General features: G+C 41.7%; 1 protein-coding gene across 1 annotated transcript in view; it reads right to left on the bottom strand.

The window, feature by feature from the left end:
• LOC134324744 (inactive dipeptidyl peptidase 10-like) overlaps positions 1-9,976 on the bottom strand; it is a 117,576-nt gene extending 107,600 nt beyond the window's left edge. Inside the window, exon 1 of the mRNA XM_063006681.1 lies at positions 9,838-9,976. Coding sequence (XP_062862751.1) covers positions 9,838-9,885 — 48 coding nt within the window. The 5' untranslated portion in view covers positions 9,886-9,976. The remainder of the gene's footprint in view (positions 1-9,837) is intronic.
• Positions 9,977-19,972: the final 9,996 nt, after the last annotated feature.

Here is a 19,972-nt window from a genome sequence, read left to right as displayed (position 1 = left end):
GTGGTCATAATGTTATGTCTAGTGGGTGTATCACAATATAAGGTATTTGGAACCCAGGATTGTGTCAGGGAAATCTGACTCCAGTCTGTCAGACTCGCAGTACTAAAGAGTTCAGCATTCACACTTATTTAAGACACCTGATTCAACTTATTAACTAATTAGCAAGGCACTAATGGGCTAGATTATATAAGGCTGTGATCCTCCAGGAACTAAGTCTAACACCACTGCTATACACCAACAATAAATTTCATATGTGTAGCAATCACTGCAAGACTTTAATTCATCCTGTCTATGAAACTACATCCTGTGAAACCAGACACCTTTTAAGCAAAACACTAAATGCCCTCTAATACCTAACTGAGAGATAACTGAATCTCTTTTTAGCAACAAGTTAGTACTTTATCTTGGTGCAGAACTGACAGACTTGACACCCAAGTCAAACCCTCAGCAAAGCCAAAAGCAAGCCTAAGCGGTAATATACAAAGAGGTTCACACGTCTTTATCTGCTTCTACTGCTGTCCTCTGTTTCCCTACATACTTTTTTTTTAGCCTGCTTTTACCCTGTTCTTCAATGGTCAGGACCCCCACAGGACCACCACAGAGCAGGTATTATTTGTGTGTTGGATCATTCTCAGCACTGCAGTGACACTGACATGGTGGTGGTGTGTTAGTGTGTGTTGTGCTGGTATGAGTGGATCAGAAACAGCAGCCCTGCTGGAGTTGTTAAATACCGTGTCCACTCACTGTCCACTCTATTAGACAGTCCTACCTTGTAGATGTAAAGTCAGAGATGATCGCTCATCTATTGCTGCTGTTTGAGTTGGTCATCTTTGAGATCTTTATCAGTGGTCACAGGATGCTGCCCACAGGGCGCTGTTGGCTGGATATTTTTGGTTGGTGGACTATTCTCAGTCCAGCAGCGCTGCTGTGTCTGATCCACTCATACCAGCACAACACACACTGACACACCACCACCATGTCAGTGTCACTGCAGTGCTGAGAATGATCCACCACCCAAATAATACCTGCTCTGTGGTGGTCCTGGGAGAGTCCTGACCATTGAAGAACAGCATGAAAGGGGGCTAACAAAGCATGCAGAGAAACAGATGGACTACAGTCAGTAATTGTAGAACTACAAAGTGCTTCTATATGGTAAGTGGAGCTGATAAAATGGACAGTGAGTGTAGAAACAAGGAGGTGGTTTTAATGTTATGGTTGATCGTGTATTAGTAATTTATGATACTGCACAATTTATTATGCACACCCTATCCTGTGTGCACATTCAATAGACATTTTATGATCCACTTCTACTATGTAGCTGCACTTTGTTGGTATACATTAACTAATTGTAGCCCATCTGTCGCCCTGAACACTTTGACCCCAATTACCAATGGAAAGGAATCCCAAAAGAGCAATACTGATCTGATATTATTTGAGTGGTGAATGGTTTTAGCACTGCAATGAAAATAGAGTAGTGACATGGTGGTGTGTGTATGTTGTACTTTCACACCTGTAGTAAAATTGTGCTCCAACCAAAATTATAAAGCCAACAGTGTCCTGTGATCCTGTGAAAAAGCTCTAGGTTCTAACTGTACACCTACAAGATGTGTTAACAGGGTCCTCTGTGTGCGCCTAATAAAGAGATCAGTACGTTTACACAGTGTTAAAACCTCCAGGTCTGCTTCTGCTGCACACGATACACTAAGATTAGAACAACTCACACGACTACGTCAATAACGTTAGTTATACCTCACTTGTGGTGTTGACTTGCTACAGCTCTCTATCTACTGCATGCTTAGAATGGTCCACCAACCTAGAAATGCATCGATCAGGCATAACAATATGACCACCTCCTTGTTTCTACACACACTGTCCATGTTATCAGCTCCACTTACCATATAGAAGCACTTTGTAGTTCTACAGTTACTCACTGTAGTCCGTCTGTTTCTCTGCATGCTTTTTTAACCTGCTTTCACCCTGTTCTTCAATGGTCAGGACCACCACAGAGCAGGTATTATTTGGGTGGTGGATCATTCTCAGCACTGCAGTGACACTGACATGGTGGTGGTGTGTTAGTGTGTGTTTTGCTGGTATGAGTGGATCAGACACAGCAGTGCTGCTGGAGTTTTTAAATACCGTGTCCACTCACTGTCCACTCTATTAGACACTCCTACCTAGTTGGTCTACCTTGTAGATGTAAAGTCAGAGACAATCGCTCATCTATTGCTGCTGTTTGAGTTGGTCATCTTCTAGACCTTCATCAGTGGTCACATGATGCTGCCCAAGGGGTGCTGTTGGAGGGATATTTTCAGTTGGTGGACTATTCTCAGTCCAGCAGTGACAGTGAGGTGTTTAAAAACTTCATCAGCATTGCTGTGTCTTATCAACTCATACCAGCACAACACACACTAACACACCACCACCATGTCAGTGTCACTGCAGTGCTGAGATCATACACCACCTAAAAAAATACCTGCTCTGTGGTGGTCCTGTGAGGGTCCTGACCATTGAAGAACAAGGTGAAAGCAGGTTAAAAAAGTATGTAGAGAAACAGATGGACTACAGTCAGTAATTGTAGAATTACAAAGTGCTTCTATATGGTAAGTGGAGCTGATAAAATGGACAGTTAGTGTAGAAACAAGGAGGTGGTTTTAATGTAATGGCTGATTAGTGTATATTGTCAGTAGGAGTCCTATGGGGGTCTCTTTTCACTTTTGGTTGAAGTAGAGAGAGGTGATAAAGTCACCAATACAACAAATGAGCTACATTCAGTAACTGAATATCTGTATATGTACAAACAAGGTCTTAAAAACTATTTGTGTTGAATTAGTTAGGAGTTTGTGTATAAAATAATTTCTTATAAAACTGATTTGACATAAATAGCACTCTTTGTGACAGTTTACGGAATAATGGTCAATTATATCCATATTACTGTACAGCTGGAAAAGCAATTTTTTTTCTTTGCTAGCGTCACACACTGTCATACCAGTCCCAATCAATCTACAGACAGACTACACCAACAGTACATCTTTCTCTATAATAATAACATAAGGAACTTAATACTTTCTGTCAAATGAGGATCAAACCCACGGCAGAGCTTATATATCTTCAAACACATTTCTAAAATCCAGCATACATGCATATCCGAGCATCAAAAATGAAAAGCAAAGCCTTGAAGTAGCTTAATTGTACAAAACTGGTTTTACATTGGGATTGCACATCAGTGAAGCAGGTCATGTGAATGCAACACAGCACCAGGGCACCTGGGTTCAATCCAGTCACTAGTCCAGTATAAGCGGCTGAGCTACCACCATTCATTCTGTATAATCTTCACCTCCTGAAAGGCGAAATTAGTCATAGTCTCACAGTATGTGATGTGTTCAGTACCAATTATTTATTTATTAGGATTTTAACATCATGTTTTACACACTTTGGTTACATTCATGACAGAACAGGTAATTACTCGTTACACAGGATTCAGTTCACAAGGTTACATCGAACACAGTCATGGACAATTTAGTATCTCCAATTTACCTCACTTGCATGTTTTTGGACTGTGTGAGGAAACCAGAGCACCAGGAGGAATTCCACACAGACACGGGGAGAACATGCAAACTTCACACAGAAAGGACCCGGACGGCCCCACCTGGGGATCGAACCCAGGACCTTGTTGCTGTGAGGCGACAGTGCTACCCACTGAGCCACCGTGCCGCCCTTTCACCTTGTGAAAGCTGAATTACAGTATGTGATGTGTTCAGTACCAAAAATGAAGTAGACAATGTCAAAAATGTTAATGTTTAATGTTTAAACCAGGCTTTATACTGGTCGGAGTCACAGTGGATCCAGGTTCCCTGAAATCACTGGTCACAATGCAGTAACACACCCTGGACAGAACGCTGATCCAGCCCTTTTCCCTAGACATAGACAATTATGACTGTATACAGATGCCCAACCAGATGATAGCACTGCTGTGGATTCAAACCCTGGATCCCAGCAGAAGTGGGTAAGTGTAACTTACCACTGTCCTACTGGTGCGCCCAGCGTCAAAACAATTTGGGACAGTGGTGCTCGTCTAATCAGCCACCAATATAAAGATGGTATGGAGCATACACGTCGTTGTATTGTAAAAGTGCAACTTACAATAAGCAGATGATGATGAAGCTAAAACATTATGTATTTTGTTTACGTTTGCTTTTCACTCAGTGTACCAACCTTTATTGCAGATTTGTATCTAAAGCTACTAAATTATTAAAATGTATAAAGCAGCATTACTGTAAACCCATTATGATTTCTTAAAAGCTTATTATTTAAATATGATGTCACTGTAATATTACTGTAACTGCTAAAATCAGCTCAAAAGTGATACTGCTGTAAACTCCATCTAAGAGCAGTGTAAATAAAACAGTAAACAATGATATTAAAGAATATAATAAATAAAAAACTTTGTAAGAATAAATTCATTGTATAGTGTAAAAGCAAGTTTAAATGGTATAATAATTTATGCAACAGTCATGTTCTGAATATTCCAACACAAGCTGGTACATTCTAATAAGCACAGTGTACTCTGCTGGGTTGTTTTGCTTTCTCTTAATTACATGCAACTGATGTAATTAGATGTAGCCAGTTATTCTGCTGGACATTAGCTTGCTAATATCAGCGATTTGTAAAACAAATGGAAGCATTATACACAATTTCTACACCACACACAAAGAAACAGGGTAAGAGAGAGGATGGGTATGCATATTTGTGTCTTAGGAAACAAGATTAAAAGGAGGATATAACCATCGTTTGGTTAAATATAGTTCTAATAATACCAACAGCAAAAACAGCACAAAAAGCAAGTCAAATTGTTCTCTTACTATTACTGTACAATCAGGCCTCGTTACATAGCCTGCGACACAGTAACAAAAGCAGGTTTCAAATAGCAAGAACTTTAATTCCATAATAAATGCTTGCAGTGACTTTATGACATAATAAGTCTGTCCTAATAATTATGACCTTCTAAAGAGGCTTTTTACTGCGGCCCTACAGCATCTCACCATCACTTTGTACTGACACCGTAAACTAAACAATTCTTTAAAAGTTCATAGAAACATAAATCAGAGAAATGTGCATCTACACAAGATGCACATTTGTCACCAAAAGTATGTGGACACCTGATCTTTAATAAAAACTATAACAGCCTTTACTTTTTGGAAAGGTTTTCCACCAAAGGTTGGAGTTCATTTGTGGGAATTTGTGTTCATTCATTTAAAAAAGCATTCATAGGGTCAACCACTGATGCTGGACAAAAATGTACAATGAGGTACAATGGGTGCATGCTTCTACATGTTCTGATGGGACTTGCTTTGTGCATAGGGGAGCAGTCATGTTGGACCAGGAAAACTTGTGCCACAAAGGTAGAGGCATATAATTCATTTTGTATAATTGATCGTACACACCTGCTAGCAACCTGACCTTAATAGATAGGAGGGGTGTCCACAAACCTGTGGCCATAAAGTATATAAGCCAGCTTGTAAAAAACTTTCTTAGGCGATCTGACTTCTACAGTTTTGGTTTCAATTTGCTTTTCAATGTGCCTTAAAAACCTGAATTAATAAATTGCCAACTATTACAAATATGCCAATATGTTTTGCCATTGGCATAAGATACAACAGAAAAAGAAACATTAAAAGGGTTTGTCCAGGCGCCCAGGTGGTGCAGTGGGATATTCCACTAGCACACCAGCGCCGAGATTCTGAACTCCTCAGTTCGAAACTCGGCATTGCCACCGGTCGGCTGGGAGCCATCTAGTGGGCCCTGCAGCAGACATGTTTCTGCTAGGAAGGGATGACCGGACTAAGTGGGTGGGGTCTTGAAACGCTGTGTAAGGACCCTGATTAGCAGTTAGAGAGGCGCCTGTGCAGAATGCATGGGTGAAAAAGAGTTCCGCTAAGGGCTGCGCGTGGGTCGGAGGAGGCGTGAGCAGCAGTATACCCACCTCGACTGCAATCAGGGATCCTCCAGCAGCGGGAGACATTGACTACGCTAAATTGGGAGAAAATGCATAAATAAAATAGAAATGTCCAATAATAATGACGTATGACTAATCATGCGTGTAGTCCTGGTCTGTGCAGGACATATAAGTTTAATACCTCTCTACTCCAATAAAAACATAGTATTACAATACAATTTTAAATATTACATTCTACATACATGCCAGTGCACTGGACACTTTCTATTTTTTATAAATTTTTTTGGATGTGGGATTTCTCCAGTCGTTTTATTTCACTTTGATGGTAATGGACTGTTTTACTTTGTTTTACCTCTCTGCTTGCTGAAAGCTACTCTGATATATCTCAGGAAAATGCAAGCGTTTAGTGTACACCTTGTATCATAAATTTAGCTTTATGTCTCAGCACTTCACATATATTAACAACAGTTTACTGCTCTAAATTTGCCAAACGTTGTATTTACTACGCAACACTCAGCGCAAGCGGCCAGCACGTGTAAAGTAAATGTGATTTACAGTGACGGGAATTTTGCATAAAGTACTTCATTTGCATTTCATGTTGCCAATTTTTTTTATTTGCTTTAGAAATTTAGACTCATCCTTGACACTAATGTACTAAAGGTTTTAACTATCCACATTTCTGCAGCAATTTTCAAAACGCTCAATTTTTAACACATGCTTATTAAAGATTTTAGTGATCAACACTTCCACTTCTTGGCTACACTGTAATGTCCCAGGTGTAAATGAGTGAGATTTATTAACAGAGAACAGGCCAGACTTCACATTATATGTACTACTGCTTCATTCATTTATCTTTAGTAACAGCTTTATTCTAATCAGGGTCACTGTGGGTCCGTCAAGGGCAGTAAAGCAGGAATAAACTCAGGACATGATGCCAATTTGGAGCAAATCAACACCGTTCAAAAAAGATGCTTAGTACTTCTTTAAATTACGCCATTAAGTAATTAAATGCTACAAAATCATGAAGGTGAATGTGTGCCTGTGTGTTGCCCTGCATTGGATTGGTGGGTCTTTTGACTCCAGGGTCCAGGGTGTTTCTGGGAGGTACATGATGAAACTAAATTTGACATTAAAAAATATAAACATTTGAATCATTCTCAGCAATCAGTAAAGGAATGCCAATATGTTTTACCATGACTGTATATAGTAATATTTACATTTTTGGCATTTAGCAGACGCTTTTATCCAAAGTGACTTACAATTGTGACCGTATACATTACAAGCAATTGAGGGGTAAGGGTTTTTGCTCTAGGGCCCAACAGTGGGAACCTGGCAGATGTGAGGCTTGAACCTGCAACCTTCTTATTACTAGCCCTTTACCTTAACCGCTTAGCTACCACTACCACTGTAAAATACAGACCACACTGCCTTGTGTCACAGGTTGCAAATGACCCATGTTCCACAGGTTCAAAACCCTTGGTCTATAGTATTATTCCTATTATTCATCTTCATTAACTGCTTCATCCTTATAAGCCTCTGAAAGGAACCTGGCACCACACAGGTGGACACAAGGATGTAGGCATGAATTAAACATTGGGGCCAGACCAAATTTACTGAGAAAGGGGGGGCATTCTAAAACATTCCTGCCACATTAACTAGTGATGGAAACAATGACGGATCCTAATATTATACGACGCCAGTGAGTGGAATATGTTTATTTATTTATTTATTTGTTATTTTTACATCAGTATATACCCATCCCCCAATATATAATGAGATTACAGTCTTGATGGACACAATAGGCACAAGGCAGAAATACTGGGTGCAAACGTTTAGATTTTTTCATGTTATCGCAGCTGTTACACATAAATAAATGTATAAATAAATGAATAACACCAGGTGCAGGGCCCATGTTTTTTTTCTGGGGAGAGTGTTTTTTGCTTTTTTAGTCCTTGTGGTCCTTAAAATTATTATGAGGAATAAAAGACTGGCATCCGACAGCTGGGACACACAAATGAAATATGAACAATAAATGTATTTTTATTAATTACTTTTATATTCATAAGCCTTCGAACACAAATGCACATCTTGGAGTGCAGCCTGGGAGCCTTTTTACCAAACAGTCCCATCCATATTAACCATGTCCACAGTAATAATAAGGATTGTTTTAGGCCAGCTCTCTCACATTGCATTAACACTACAGGGGATCCAGTGCATTACTGAATTCTCACTATGTTGGAAAAAGTCCCAGTGTCCCGGTATGGCACGATTCCTCTTTGGGATGCCATCAAACATTTATGAGAGGCTTGGTGTAGGTCCTGCGGCATGGAGAGGCCGGATGCGCAGGTGCGAAAGTGCGATCTTTATCATCCCGTGCAAGGGGGACATTTACAAGCGCACCATCTATTATTCACCAGCACATAGTGAGCATCTTAAAAAGCACATCGTCCACTGTTTTACTTTCTATTTGAGTTCCGGTCAATCACCCTCCTGCGAGTTCCCAGCTGGTTCTATCGCCCTCCGTAGATTAAGTGGGATGACAGAGTGGGCTGTAAACATTGATCAGGTCTGAATGTGCTTGCGGATCATATACACTTCATTGTCGCCTGTTTTAATTATGATATCGAGTCAACCAGGTTGGACTTCATGAGCAGATGCTTCAGATGCACACGATTAAATCTGCAACCCGAACGCATGCGAAAACATGCGCGTTGATTAATTTTAAAGACGCGCTTTATGCGCTAATACAAGAGCCTCGTGTATCACACGTGCTTTACTGAATCCGCACTTTTGGCGGCTTCAAATAAGTGCGACAATGCAGAGGCAGGGTCAGTGGTCTCAGTCACTAGGGTAGGGTCTTTGCCACATGTTAAACCATTGTTTGTTTTACATTAAATAAGAGCCAGTGTCCGGCGTCTGGGTTGGTGGGTGAAAGCGTGTAATAATCCACACACCCTAACATTTGTGACAGAAAAAAGTTAATTTACACAAGAAGTATTAATACATGATTGATTACTACTTATAGTAAAATGTAGACATGCTTAGGGCATTTGCCAGTAGTCATATTCCAAGAATACTGCTACAATAGAATGTTACTGGATGTACATGATACGAAGTGCGTCAATTGCTTTGTATGACGTCCAAAACCCAGTTCCAGCTGATTTAGACCAGTTAACATAGTAACTGGTTAAAACTCTCCTTCCCTGATGTTGTTTTACTGCTTCCTTAGGTTTTACTCACTTGAAAATGTGGTTAAGAGGTACAAATCAGAAACACGTTTGGCGACATGTTTGGCGAGATTATACAGTATTGGACATAAAGTTCATGGATAAACGACAGTTTGAAAGACTTGTACGCATGGGAATTTATGCAAATTTACTTCAAATGTAGCGTTCTCTAGTTTGTACTTAGGATGCCAGGCTCCTTACACCCACCACACACGGTACAGTGCCCCTCTCTTCAAGCAAAAACATGCGCTATTATTATTCCTAAAGCGCACAGGAAACGTTGCGCTTTAAGGGCCGGTAATTGTTTTGATAGTGTCAGCGCCCGCACAGCGCACAAACCAAAAGCTAACACTAGAACATAACAATACCACATCTCTGATTTACCCTCTGTGCTCAACTCAACCACACACAAGCATTTCTAGACATAACAACCTTTCTGTTCTCTAAAACGCATCGCCTTTTACAATGATTTCAAATTTGTGCGCTCCAGTTTATAGCGCTTTTGAGGAACAGATCCAGGAACGAGCTCGCATCCTGAAAAGCATCCGAGCGCGCATAGCATCCACAAAGATACACACACCACCGAATCAGGAATCAGATACCAGCTTAATGTTAACACTAGGTAGGTCATGGTGAGCTTTTTTTCGCACTCGTTACCTCGTCCTGCTGTGGGTTGCTTCTCTGCTGCTCCTTGGTGGCAGTCATGATTTAATCCGGTCGCTTTAAGCAGGCAGAGCAGAAACAGAGGAGCGTGCAGGTGTAGAGAGGAAGAAGCGGATGGTTGGTGTAAAAGTCGATGAGAAGTGTCCTGGAGTGGAGAAATCGCACTACTCACAGCTAAACCTGAACTCTTCACTGTTCATCTCTCTCTCGTTCCAGCACAACCATGAGGAATGGGATGTGAGAACGTGAGCACGAGAGCAGGAGCGCGTGATGGTGATGCTGCTGCTTATAGGGGGCGCGAGCTCGACCTCTCTCTCACACACTCAGGCACACACACATACATACACACATACATACACACACACACACACACACACACACACACATACTCACACACACACACACAGACACTCACCCAGACTGTCACACAGACACACACACAAATTCACACAGACACAAACATACTTACACCGACATACACACATACACACACACACATACTCACACACACACACAGATACACACACAGACACTCACACAGGCACACACACACAGGCGCACACACACACAGGCACACAGACGCTCATGCACACACACATACTCACACCAACATACACTCAGACACTTACACAGGTACACACACACATACACAACTACATACACAGACACTCACACAAGCACACACACACATACACACACCGACTTGCACAGACACATACTCACACAGGCACACTGGCATACACACACATACTCACACAGGCACACACACACATAATCACACACACACACCGATATACACACACACTTACACAGACACACACACACACACACACATCGACATACACACAGACACTAACACAGGCACACACACACATACACACCGACTTGCACATACACATACTCACACAGGCACACTGGCATACACACTCATACTCACACAGGCACACACACACATACTTACACACACACCGACATACACACACGCTTACACAGACACACACACACATACACACACCGACATACACACAGACACATACTCACACCAACATACACACAGATGCACACACACAGACACTTCCATAAGCACACAAACACATACACACACCGACATACACACAAACACTCACATAGGCACACATACACACACCGACATACACACAGACACTCACACAGACACACATACACACACCGACATACACACACTCACACAGGCACACACAGATACACTACAGGGCACCACTCACTCACACCCTCAAACACCAACACCAACATACCTATAAAAACTCAAATCCATAAAAGAAGAACATGCCAAGCACCTCACTGGCAGTGCCTGAAGACAATTATTCAACCCATATCCTTAGGTCTTAAGTTGCTTTGAAAAGGATGATCACATTATTTTGACCATCTTTTAATTGAATTACTCATCTTTATATAATAATTCTGACAGGCCTCTTTGATTTACCCGTGGAAAGCAGTTGTGATCACATGGGGTCAGTGACGCTGACCAGGGTGCTAGTTCTGTGCTCACACAGGTTTCATTAAGGCCAAATATTTTTTACAGTTTTTCACAGGTTGTCATTCCACGACATCCTGATGAGCTCAGCCGAGTGTGTCAGTCATTCTGAACTCCCACCAGTAGTGATGTGGATTATGACAGAAGCTGCTGTAACAGATCACGCTTATCATCCTTCACAAAGCTCAGTCTGAATCCACTCAGAGCTCAATCACTTACTATTCATCTCACTTCACAAAAAAAGTGATCTGCCATTGATTTGTGCATTACTGCAGCTAAGAAACACAATGGTTAAGATTAAGTTCTCACTTTTAGTGTTGTTTTTAAATGATAGTGAATGGTTAGAATTAGAAGTATTAACTTTGAAACTAGCTGGATTCATTCTGTTCTCCTACCACTATATCCTGGTCATGGTCACGTGGGTATGATTCATTGGGCGATAGGTAGAAAAAAAAACCCAGACAGGTTGCCAGTCCATCACAGGGTAGACACACACACACACACACACACACACACACATACACTCACACTTAGGGCAATTCTGGTAGCTCTAATTGGCCTGACTGATTGTCCTGTCTTAACTTGTGAGAGGAAACCGGAGCACCCAAAGGAAACCCACATAGACACAGGGAGAACATGAAAATTCCTTGGAACGCCCATAAAACAAAGTTAAAATTTATTAGAGACTATATACAATTTGAAATACACTTTCAAAATGTTTAAGATCTATTGTTTTACTTGCATGGCTATCCCAGCTTTTCAATGGGCGCAAGGCACACAGTAACACCCTGGACGGGGCGCCAGTCCATCGCAGGGCAGACACACACACATGCACCTACAGGGCAATTCAGTGTCTCCAATTAACTTGACTGCATGTTTTTGGACTGTGGAAGGAAACCAGAACTCCCGGAAGAAACCCACGCAGACACTGGGAGAACATGCAAACTCCACACAGAAGGGCTCCAGACTGCCCCATCTGGGGATCGAACCCAGGACCTTCTTGCAGTGAGGGGAAAGTGCTACCCACTTTGCCACCGGTGGATTCACCACAACCCTGATCTGGATAAAGCAGTTACTAATAAATAAACCAACCAACCAACAAAGATGAACCAGTAAATAAAAGTGGGGACGTCTGACACACGAACCTACACACACTGACCATGGCAGTATTTTAAACCTACAAACACAAAGTTTCTTCCAAGACGGCGTTCTTTTAAAGAAGACAGATCGACTCTGGCTGACTCACAAAGAACGCTGATCTCAACTCCATTCAACAAATTTGGGATAAATTGGAGAGCCATTTGAGAGCCAGACAAAATCATCCAACATCAGTAAACCTACCTCACTAATACCCTTATAGCTGAGTGGATAAAAATCCCTGCAGCAGCGCTACTATGTGCCCACCAAGCGAAATGAACTCCCAGATGAGTAGATGCTGTTAATGCAGCAAAGACAGAACAAGCAGATAATTTTGAGAGAAATAATGAATAAGCAGTTATTATTCCTATAGGCTCTAGTTTACTCATTTTCTTGTGTTCTTTGGAGTTCTGACATGTTGTTTACTGTGGCTTTTCTAAACAAAAGTATAAAACATCAATGTAAAATTATTAACTGCAGAAATGCAGAAATTCTGTGGTGCAGAAAATTCTGTAATATTATTAAACTTTGTCTCATGATCTCTTAATTTCTCGGTAATGATTATGATTGACTACAGCTGGTGACTTTTCTGTGCCCATTATGCCAAGTTCACACTACACGACTTTCCAAGTTGTCAGGTCGCTGTACAGTTCACACTACACAACTGGATCTCTTGTAATCGGGAGTCTTTCAAGTCGGTGTGTATTTCACACTACACGACTGATCGGCGATAGGGGGTTTCACACTACACCATCTATCACCAACTGGAATCGCAGGCGAGCTTCTCTGGTCTCCCAAACTACGTTTTGTTGCGAAAACAAACGCAAGAAGTGACGAGGGGTTTAATGATACCACGTCCAAAAATGCACGTCAAAGTGCAACTCAGATCCAGATATTTAACATGCTGGATATCTCTCTTCGCTCAGATCGAGTCGTTGAACAGTTCACACATGACGATTGAGAGCCGAGTTTCGATCTCTGAGTGAACGCCGGCAAAATCCCCCAAACCAGCAAATCTAGCGCCGACCAATCGGCAAGCGAAAATCTGGGCAAAAATTGTGTAGTGTGAACTAGGCATTACAGGCAGCCTTTAAACCTTAAAGCTTACTTGACTGTGAACAGCATCACCCATGCATGTTGTAGACCTGTGGCAGACCTCTTTATTTGTTGATTATTATGTTTTATTTATGTACAGTACTTTGTAATAGCTGAAGTTAAACTAGCCCTATTTACTGGGCACAGAGAATAACCAGATATCATCAATTATAATCACTCATGAGAAATGCCTCAAAGCAAAGTGACATTATAAAATGTTCCGATCTACTGATCTGATCTACTATGTAACTGTATGTATAGTTTTAATCAAGCAGCTACAATAAATACAATACACTTCTAAAGGAACACGTTTTAGTTATTTTGACAAAAAAAGTATGTGTACTGTATTTGTGTACTATTCTTAAAATCATTCACTATGTGCCCACTATGTGCACATCAGCGCACAACTTTGATCGCTCGCTACTTGTTGACGTGCATTTTTGGACGTGGTATCATTAAACCCCTCGTCACTTCTTGCGTTTGTTTTCGTGACAAAACGTAGTTTGGGAGACCAGAGAAGCTCGCCTGTGATTCCAGTTGGTGATAGATGGTGTAGTGTGAAACTCCCTATCGCCGATCAGTCGTGTAGTGTGAAAGCCACACCGACTTGAAAGACTCCCGATTACAAGAGATCCAGTCGTGTAGTGTGAACTGTACAGCGACCTGACGACTTGGAAAGTCGTGTAGTGTGAACCTGGCATAAGTCACTTTGGATAAAAGTGTCTGCTAAATGCTGCAAATGTAAATGTAGCCATTTGCAATCTATTAGACTATTTAGGCAAAGTACGAGTGTATAATTGGAAACCAAGTAAATCAGAGTCACAATACAGAGATCTTTAGTCATAAATATCTTTAAATCAAAATGGATCAAAGGCACCGTGATCTAATCCTGATTATGGCAGCAACCATACAGTTATAATAGGTAGGATTCTGTATAATTTTGGATCCTTAAAAAGCTACAGGGGTTTGTAAGTGTGTGTGCTGTAAGACTGGATAGAGGACCTGAGTGCTTCTTTAGTGTTCGTCAGGGTCTCTTAGGTTCACTGGCATTTCTGTTCCAGGAAAATAAAAAACTCTAAGTACCCTTAAAGGAAAAAGTTTAAACAGTTTTTAAGTCACAAAATAAACTCACAAAATTTAAACTCTATACACAGAGAGTGTTTGTTCAAAGCTTCTAGCATTTACATTCAATCCCACGCGATGCGGCCACAATGCTGTCACGATGCAGCCAGTCTTAAAAAGCACCAGCCGTCTCTTTGATCACAGGAGAATGCTTTCAAAAGTTAGAAGAAAAAAAATTTCAACATTTCAGAAGCTGAGTTACATCAGGTCACTTTTTATTTCCCAGCAAGCCCAGTTGCAGTTCAGAGGGGCACTGAAAACAGCCGTAATGGAGGGTTGAGTTTTTCAGTTTTGGTGCTATAATACCTTTGTAGTGAGTAAATATGAGAGGGTCTAGAATGTGAAATCACAGGTATTGATTTTCTGCTTCCAAAGACCAATCTAAGGTAAACAGCTCTGGCGAAACAAATCTAATCTTTATTATTGATAATATGTAACACAGTGGCACAGCGGGTAGTGTTGGTGCCTCACAGCTTCAGGTTTCAAGTTTCAAGAGTTTCACTTTATGTCTAGGTGGAATTTGGCATATTCTTCCCAAACTGTAAGACTTGCACGTGGGTAAATGGGCTGATGTAAAGTGCCCGAGTGTGTCTATGATGCCCTTTTATGAACCCCTGTGTAGTCCCCATCTCTGACAAGGATAACTAGCGAAGATGAATGAATTAAATTTATTTAAGTTAACCAAACAATTAAATGTATGGCTACATTATAATAAAGGGGCTATATATAATACAATTATGCTCTGGCAAAAGCAAAAGTATGATTGCAAATTTTACCCAGGTGAAAGTATATACACCGACAAGGCATAACATTATGACCACTGACAGGTGAAGTGAATACCACTGATTATCTCTTTATCACGGCACCTGTTAGTGGGTGGGATATATTAGGCAGCAAGTGAACATTTTATCCTAAAAAAAAAATGGTCGAGCGTGAGGTTCTGAGCGAGTTTGACAAGGACCAAATTGTGATGGCTAGACGACTGGGTCAGAGCATCTCCAAAACTGCAGCTCTTGTGGGGTGTTCCCGGTCTGCAGTGGTCAATATCTATCAATAGAGGTTCAATTAAAAAACAGTGGTAAACCGGCGACAGGGTCATGGGCGACCAAGGCTCAGTGATGCACGTGGGGAGCGAAGGCTGGCTAGAATACTAAAATCTCGGATTAGATAAAATATTCAGACCCCCTAATGGATATTTTGTAAAAGCCCCTTTGTTACAGCTATGAATCCTACTGGATTCTTTTCTACAAGCTTTGCACACATGGATTTAGTCAGTTTATCCCATTCTTCATGGCAAATACGCATAATCTCCTTGGATTATTCTGTGTGGAGTATCTGTGGACTGCCACCTTCTGGTTAAACCAGGACATTGAAAAGCCCCCCCCCCCCCCCCCCCCCCCAATGTTTGGCTGTATTCATCTATCCTTATTTCCAATTAGTCTACCTGTACCTGGCACGGTGGGTAGCATTGTCGCCTCACAGCAAGAAGGTCCTGGGTTTGATCCCCAGGCGGGACGGTCCGGGTCCTTTCTGTGCAGAGTTTGCATGTTCTCCCCGTGTCTGCGTGGGTTTCCTCCGGGAGCTCCGGTTCCCTCTCACAGTCCAAAAACATGCAGCCAGGTTAATTGGAGACACTGAATTGCCCCATGGGTGTGTGTGTGTGTGTGTCTGCCCTGCGATGGACTGGCGCCCCGTCCAGGGTGTTACTGTGTGCCTTGCACTCATTGAAAAGCTGGGATACGCTCCAGCACCACCCCACCACCCCCCGAGACCCAGATTGGATACGTGAGTTAAGACAGTGAGTGAGTAGGTAAGTGTACCTGGCACTAATAGGCGCCCACACAGAATGATGCCGCCACCACCGTGTTTCACCATAGATTTGGTATTAGCCATGTGATACGCAGTGCTGTTTTTTGCCAGCCATAGTGCTTGCTGTTCTGCTCAGAGTTAAATTCCCATCTCATCAGATCAGACAATCTTTTTTTCTCATGTTGTCAGAACCATTTACAGTCTGTCATGTGCCTTTTATATAACAGTTTCTTTCATTTTGCCGCTCAGCAAAAAATGTGTAATTTATAGAGCGCTGCACAGATGGTTGTCTATCCAACAGGTTCTCCCATCTCTACAGAAGACTTTTGGAGCTCTTTTACAGTGATTGTCGGGTTATTTCTCACCTCAGTGACCAAGTTTTTTGCCAGGACGCCAGACAGCTATAGAGAGGTTCAAAGTTGTGCCCAGATTCTTCCATTTCAAAATTGTTGAAGCCACTTTAAAACTGTGGAACACTTAAAGTCTTGGGTATTGTGTATATCCCTGCGCTGATCTATGTCCTGCCACCATTTGATCGATGGCATCTTTTTTTGTTTGTTTTGCCAATGCAGGGTAAATTGAGGGCTCTTATAGACCCTGGTGTGCACCTTTCCAAACTATCTCCAATCAATTTAAATTGAACTTCAATAGACTTCTAGATACATCTCTGGAATAATTAAAGCAAACAGAATGAAACCACAATTTAAAAGGCCACAAGCGAAGTGTCTTAATGGTGTATATACACTTTACTTACACTTTATGTCCAAAATTATGTAAACATCTGACCACCTGCTATTGCTAGACATACCAAGGTCAGTAATATGGAGTCCATCCTACCATTTGCAGCTATAACAGCCTCGACTCTATTTGGAAAGGTTGTGGCTATTTTAACCCATTACTTCAAAGCTCATATGTAAGGTCAATCACTAATGTTTGACAAGAAGACCTGGCTCACAGGTTCTGTTCCATTTCATTCCAGTTCATGGTGTATAATAAGCTTGAGATCGGGGCTTTTTGTAATCCACTGTAGTACCTTTACAATAAACTTGACAATCTGTTTCCACAAAGTTAAAACATACGTTCACTAGGGTCAGTGGTAGTCTAGTGAGTAGAGCTTTGGGCTATCAGTCGGATTTTCAAATCCATTGGTTCAAATCCAGGCTCTGCTATGCAGCCACTGTTGGGCCCTTGAGCAAGGCCCTTAACCCTGTCTGCTCCAGGTGCGCCGTACAATAACTGACCCTGTGCTCTGACCCCAGCTTCCAAACAAGCTGTGATATGCAGAAAAATAATTTAATTGTACTGTACATGTGTAATGGGTGGCACGGTGGCTCGGTGGGTAGCACTGTCACCTCACAGCGAGAAGGTCCTGGGTTCGATCCCCAGGCAGGGCGGTCCGGGTCCTTTCTGTGTGGAGTTTGCATGTTCTCCCCATGTCTGTGTGGGTTTCCTCCGGGTGCTCCGGTTTCCTCCCACAGTCCAAAAACATGCAGCCAGGTTAATTGGAGACACTGAATTGCGCTATAGGTGAATGTGTGTGTATGTGTGTCTGCCCTGCGATGGACTGGTGCCCTATCCAGGGTGTTACTGTGTGCCTTGCGCCCATTGAAAAGCTGGGATAGGCTCCACCCACCCACCCCCACCCTAATTGGATAAGCAGTTAAAAAGTGAAGGAGTGAGTGAGTGAGTAAATGAGTGTACACGTGTATATGTATATATGATAAATAGGATTGAATTTTATACACCTGTTAGCAATGGGTGTAGCTGAACTACTTCCTAGGAGGGTTGTCTAAGGGGTTACCTTTCTGTCAACTCCTTTTTGTTCAGGTTCAATAACAATGTTGTATTATTAACCTTGTTTTTATTTAATGCTTACAGTTTACATTGTTCTCTAACATTTCTCTAACAGAACAGAAGTGATGAAGACGGAGGCGCCACTCGTAAAAATAACACTTAAGCATAAACCTTACATAGATACAATAACAAATTATATATACGCTGTTACTTTCTCCATCTCCACATAAGTCAGCTGTCATATGCATCAACGACCGAGGAAAAATACTGATGTGAATGCATCGTAACTATCCATTAACTTTCACTGCACCTTGCCCTATCAGATCATTGCACAAAGAAATGACGTACAATAAATCTTGAGATCGCTCTGAACAACCATTAACCATTCTTTAACCTGACTTGTGCCTGCGGATATCTCCTCTGCAATTTCAGCAGTTTCACTCTATGGAGGCCAGCCTGATCCTTGCAGTCTTTTGTCACCTTAAGACTGGACTATTGCAACTGTTTTCTTTGCATTCCTTCAATACACTGAAACTGATTTAAAATGCAGTGGCTGGTTTTCAGGAATTCCAAAGTAGTCTCACATCACCACATGGCTGTATTTCCTACACTGGCTTCCTAAAGCTGCCCACATTGGGTTAAAAACATAAATGGGCGAGCTTCATCTCCCTGAAGGTGATAGCTAAACCCTGCTATGTACCTTAGACATTTCAATCTACAAACATGGCTTGACATAATCCATCCTTTTAGGACTCAAGAAAAACAGGCATCACAGCTCCTTGCACTCACCTATCAATATCTACTAGACATGCCTAGTGTGTAGAGCTTTAGGCTATCAATTAAAAGGTTAAGAGTTTGAATCCCAGCTCTGCTATGCAGCCACTGTTGGGCCCTTGAGCAAGGACCTTAACCCTCTCAGCTCCAGGGGCGCCATACAATGGCTGACCCTGCGCTCTGACCACAGCTTCCAAACAAGCTGGAATATGCGAAGAAAGATCTTTGTTATACTGTACACCTGAATACATCAATCAGGCATAACATTATGACCACCTTCCTAATATTGTGTTTGTCCCTTTTTTGCTGCCCGTCAAGGCATGGGCACCCTGACTGGTCTGTGGCTGTGCAGCTCCATAAGCAACAAACTGTGATGCACTGTGTATTCTGACACCTTTCTATCAGAACCAGCATTAACTTCTTCAGCAATCTGAGCTACAGTAGCTCATCTGTTGGATCACGAGTAGCCCCACGTGTAGCCCCACGTGCATCAATGAGCCTTGGCCGCCCATGACCTTGTCGCATGTTTAACACTGTTGCTTCCTTGGACCACTTTTGATAGATACTGACCACTGTAGACTGGGAACACCCCACAAGAGCTGCAGTTTTGGAGATGCTCTGACCCAGTCGTCTAGCCATCACAATTTGGCCCTTGTCAAACTCGCTCAAAAGTGTGTAAAATATTATCTTAAAATCCTAATAAATTTATAAATAAACAAGCATCACAACTCTTTTCACTCACCTATGAAAATCTACTCGACATGTATTTATTTTTTCTTTATCCATATTAACCTCTGACAGATTATTAACTGAACGGTGTTTTTAGACTGTTGCCTATTTGTACTAGTGTGATGATGGTTTACCAAGAAGAATATACAACTCTTA

The sequence above is a fragment of the Trichomycterus rosablanca genome, chromosome 12 (assembly GCF_030014385.1).
Source record: "Trichomycterus rosablanca isolate fTriRos1 chromosome 12, fTriRos1.hap1, whole genome shotgun sequence".
NCBI lineage: Eukaryota > Metazoa > Chordata > Actinopteri > Siluriformes > Trichomycteridae > Trichomycterus > Trichomycterus rosablanca.
The sequence above is the reverse complement of the archived record's forward strand: the minus strand, read 5'-3'. Positions and strand labels throughout refer to the sequence as shown.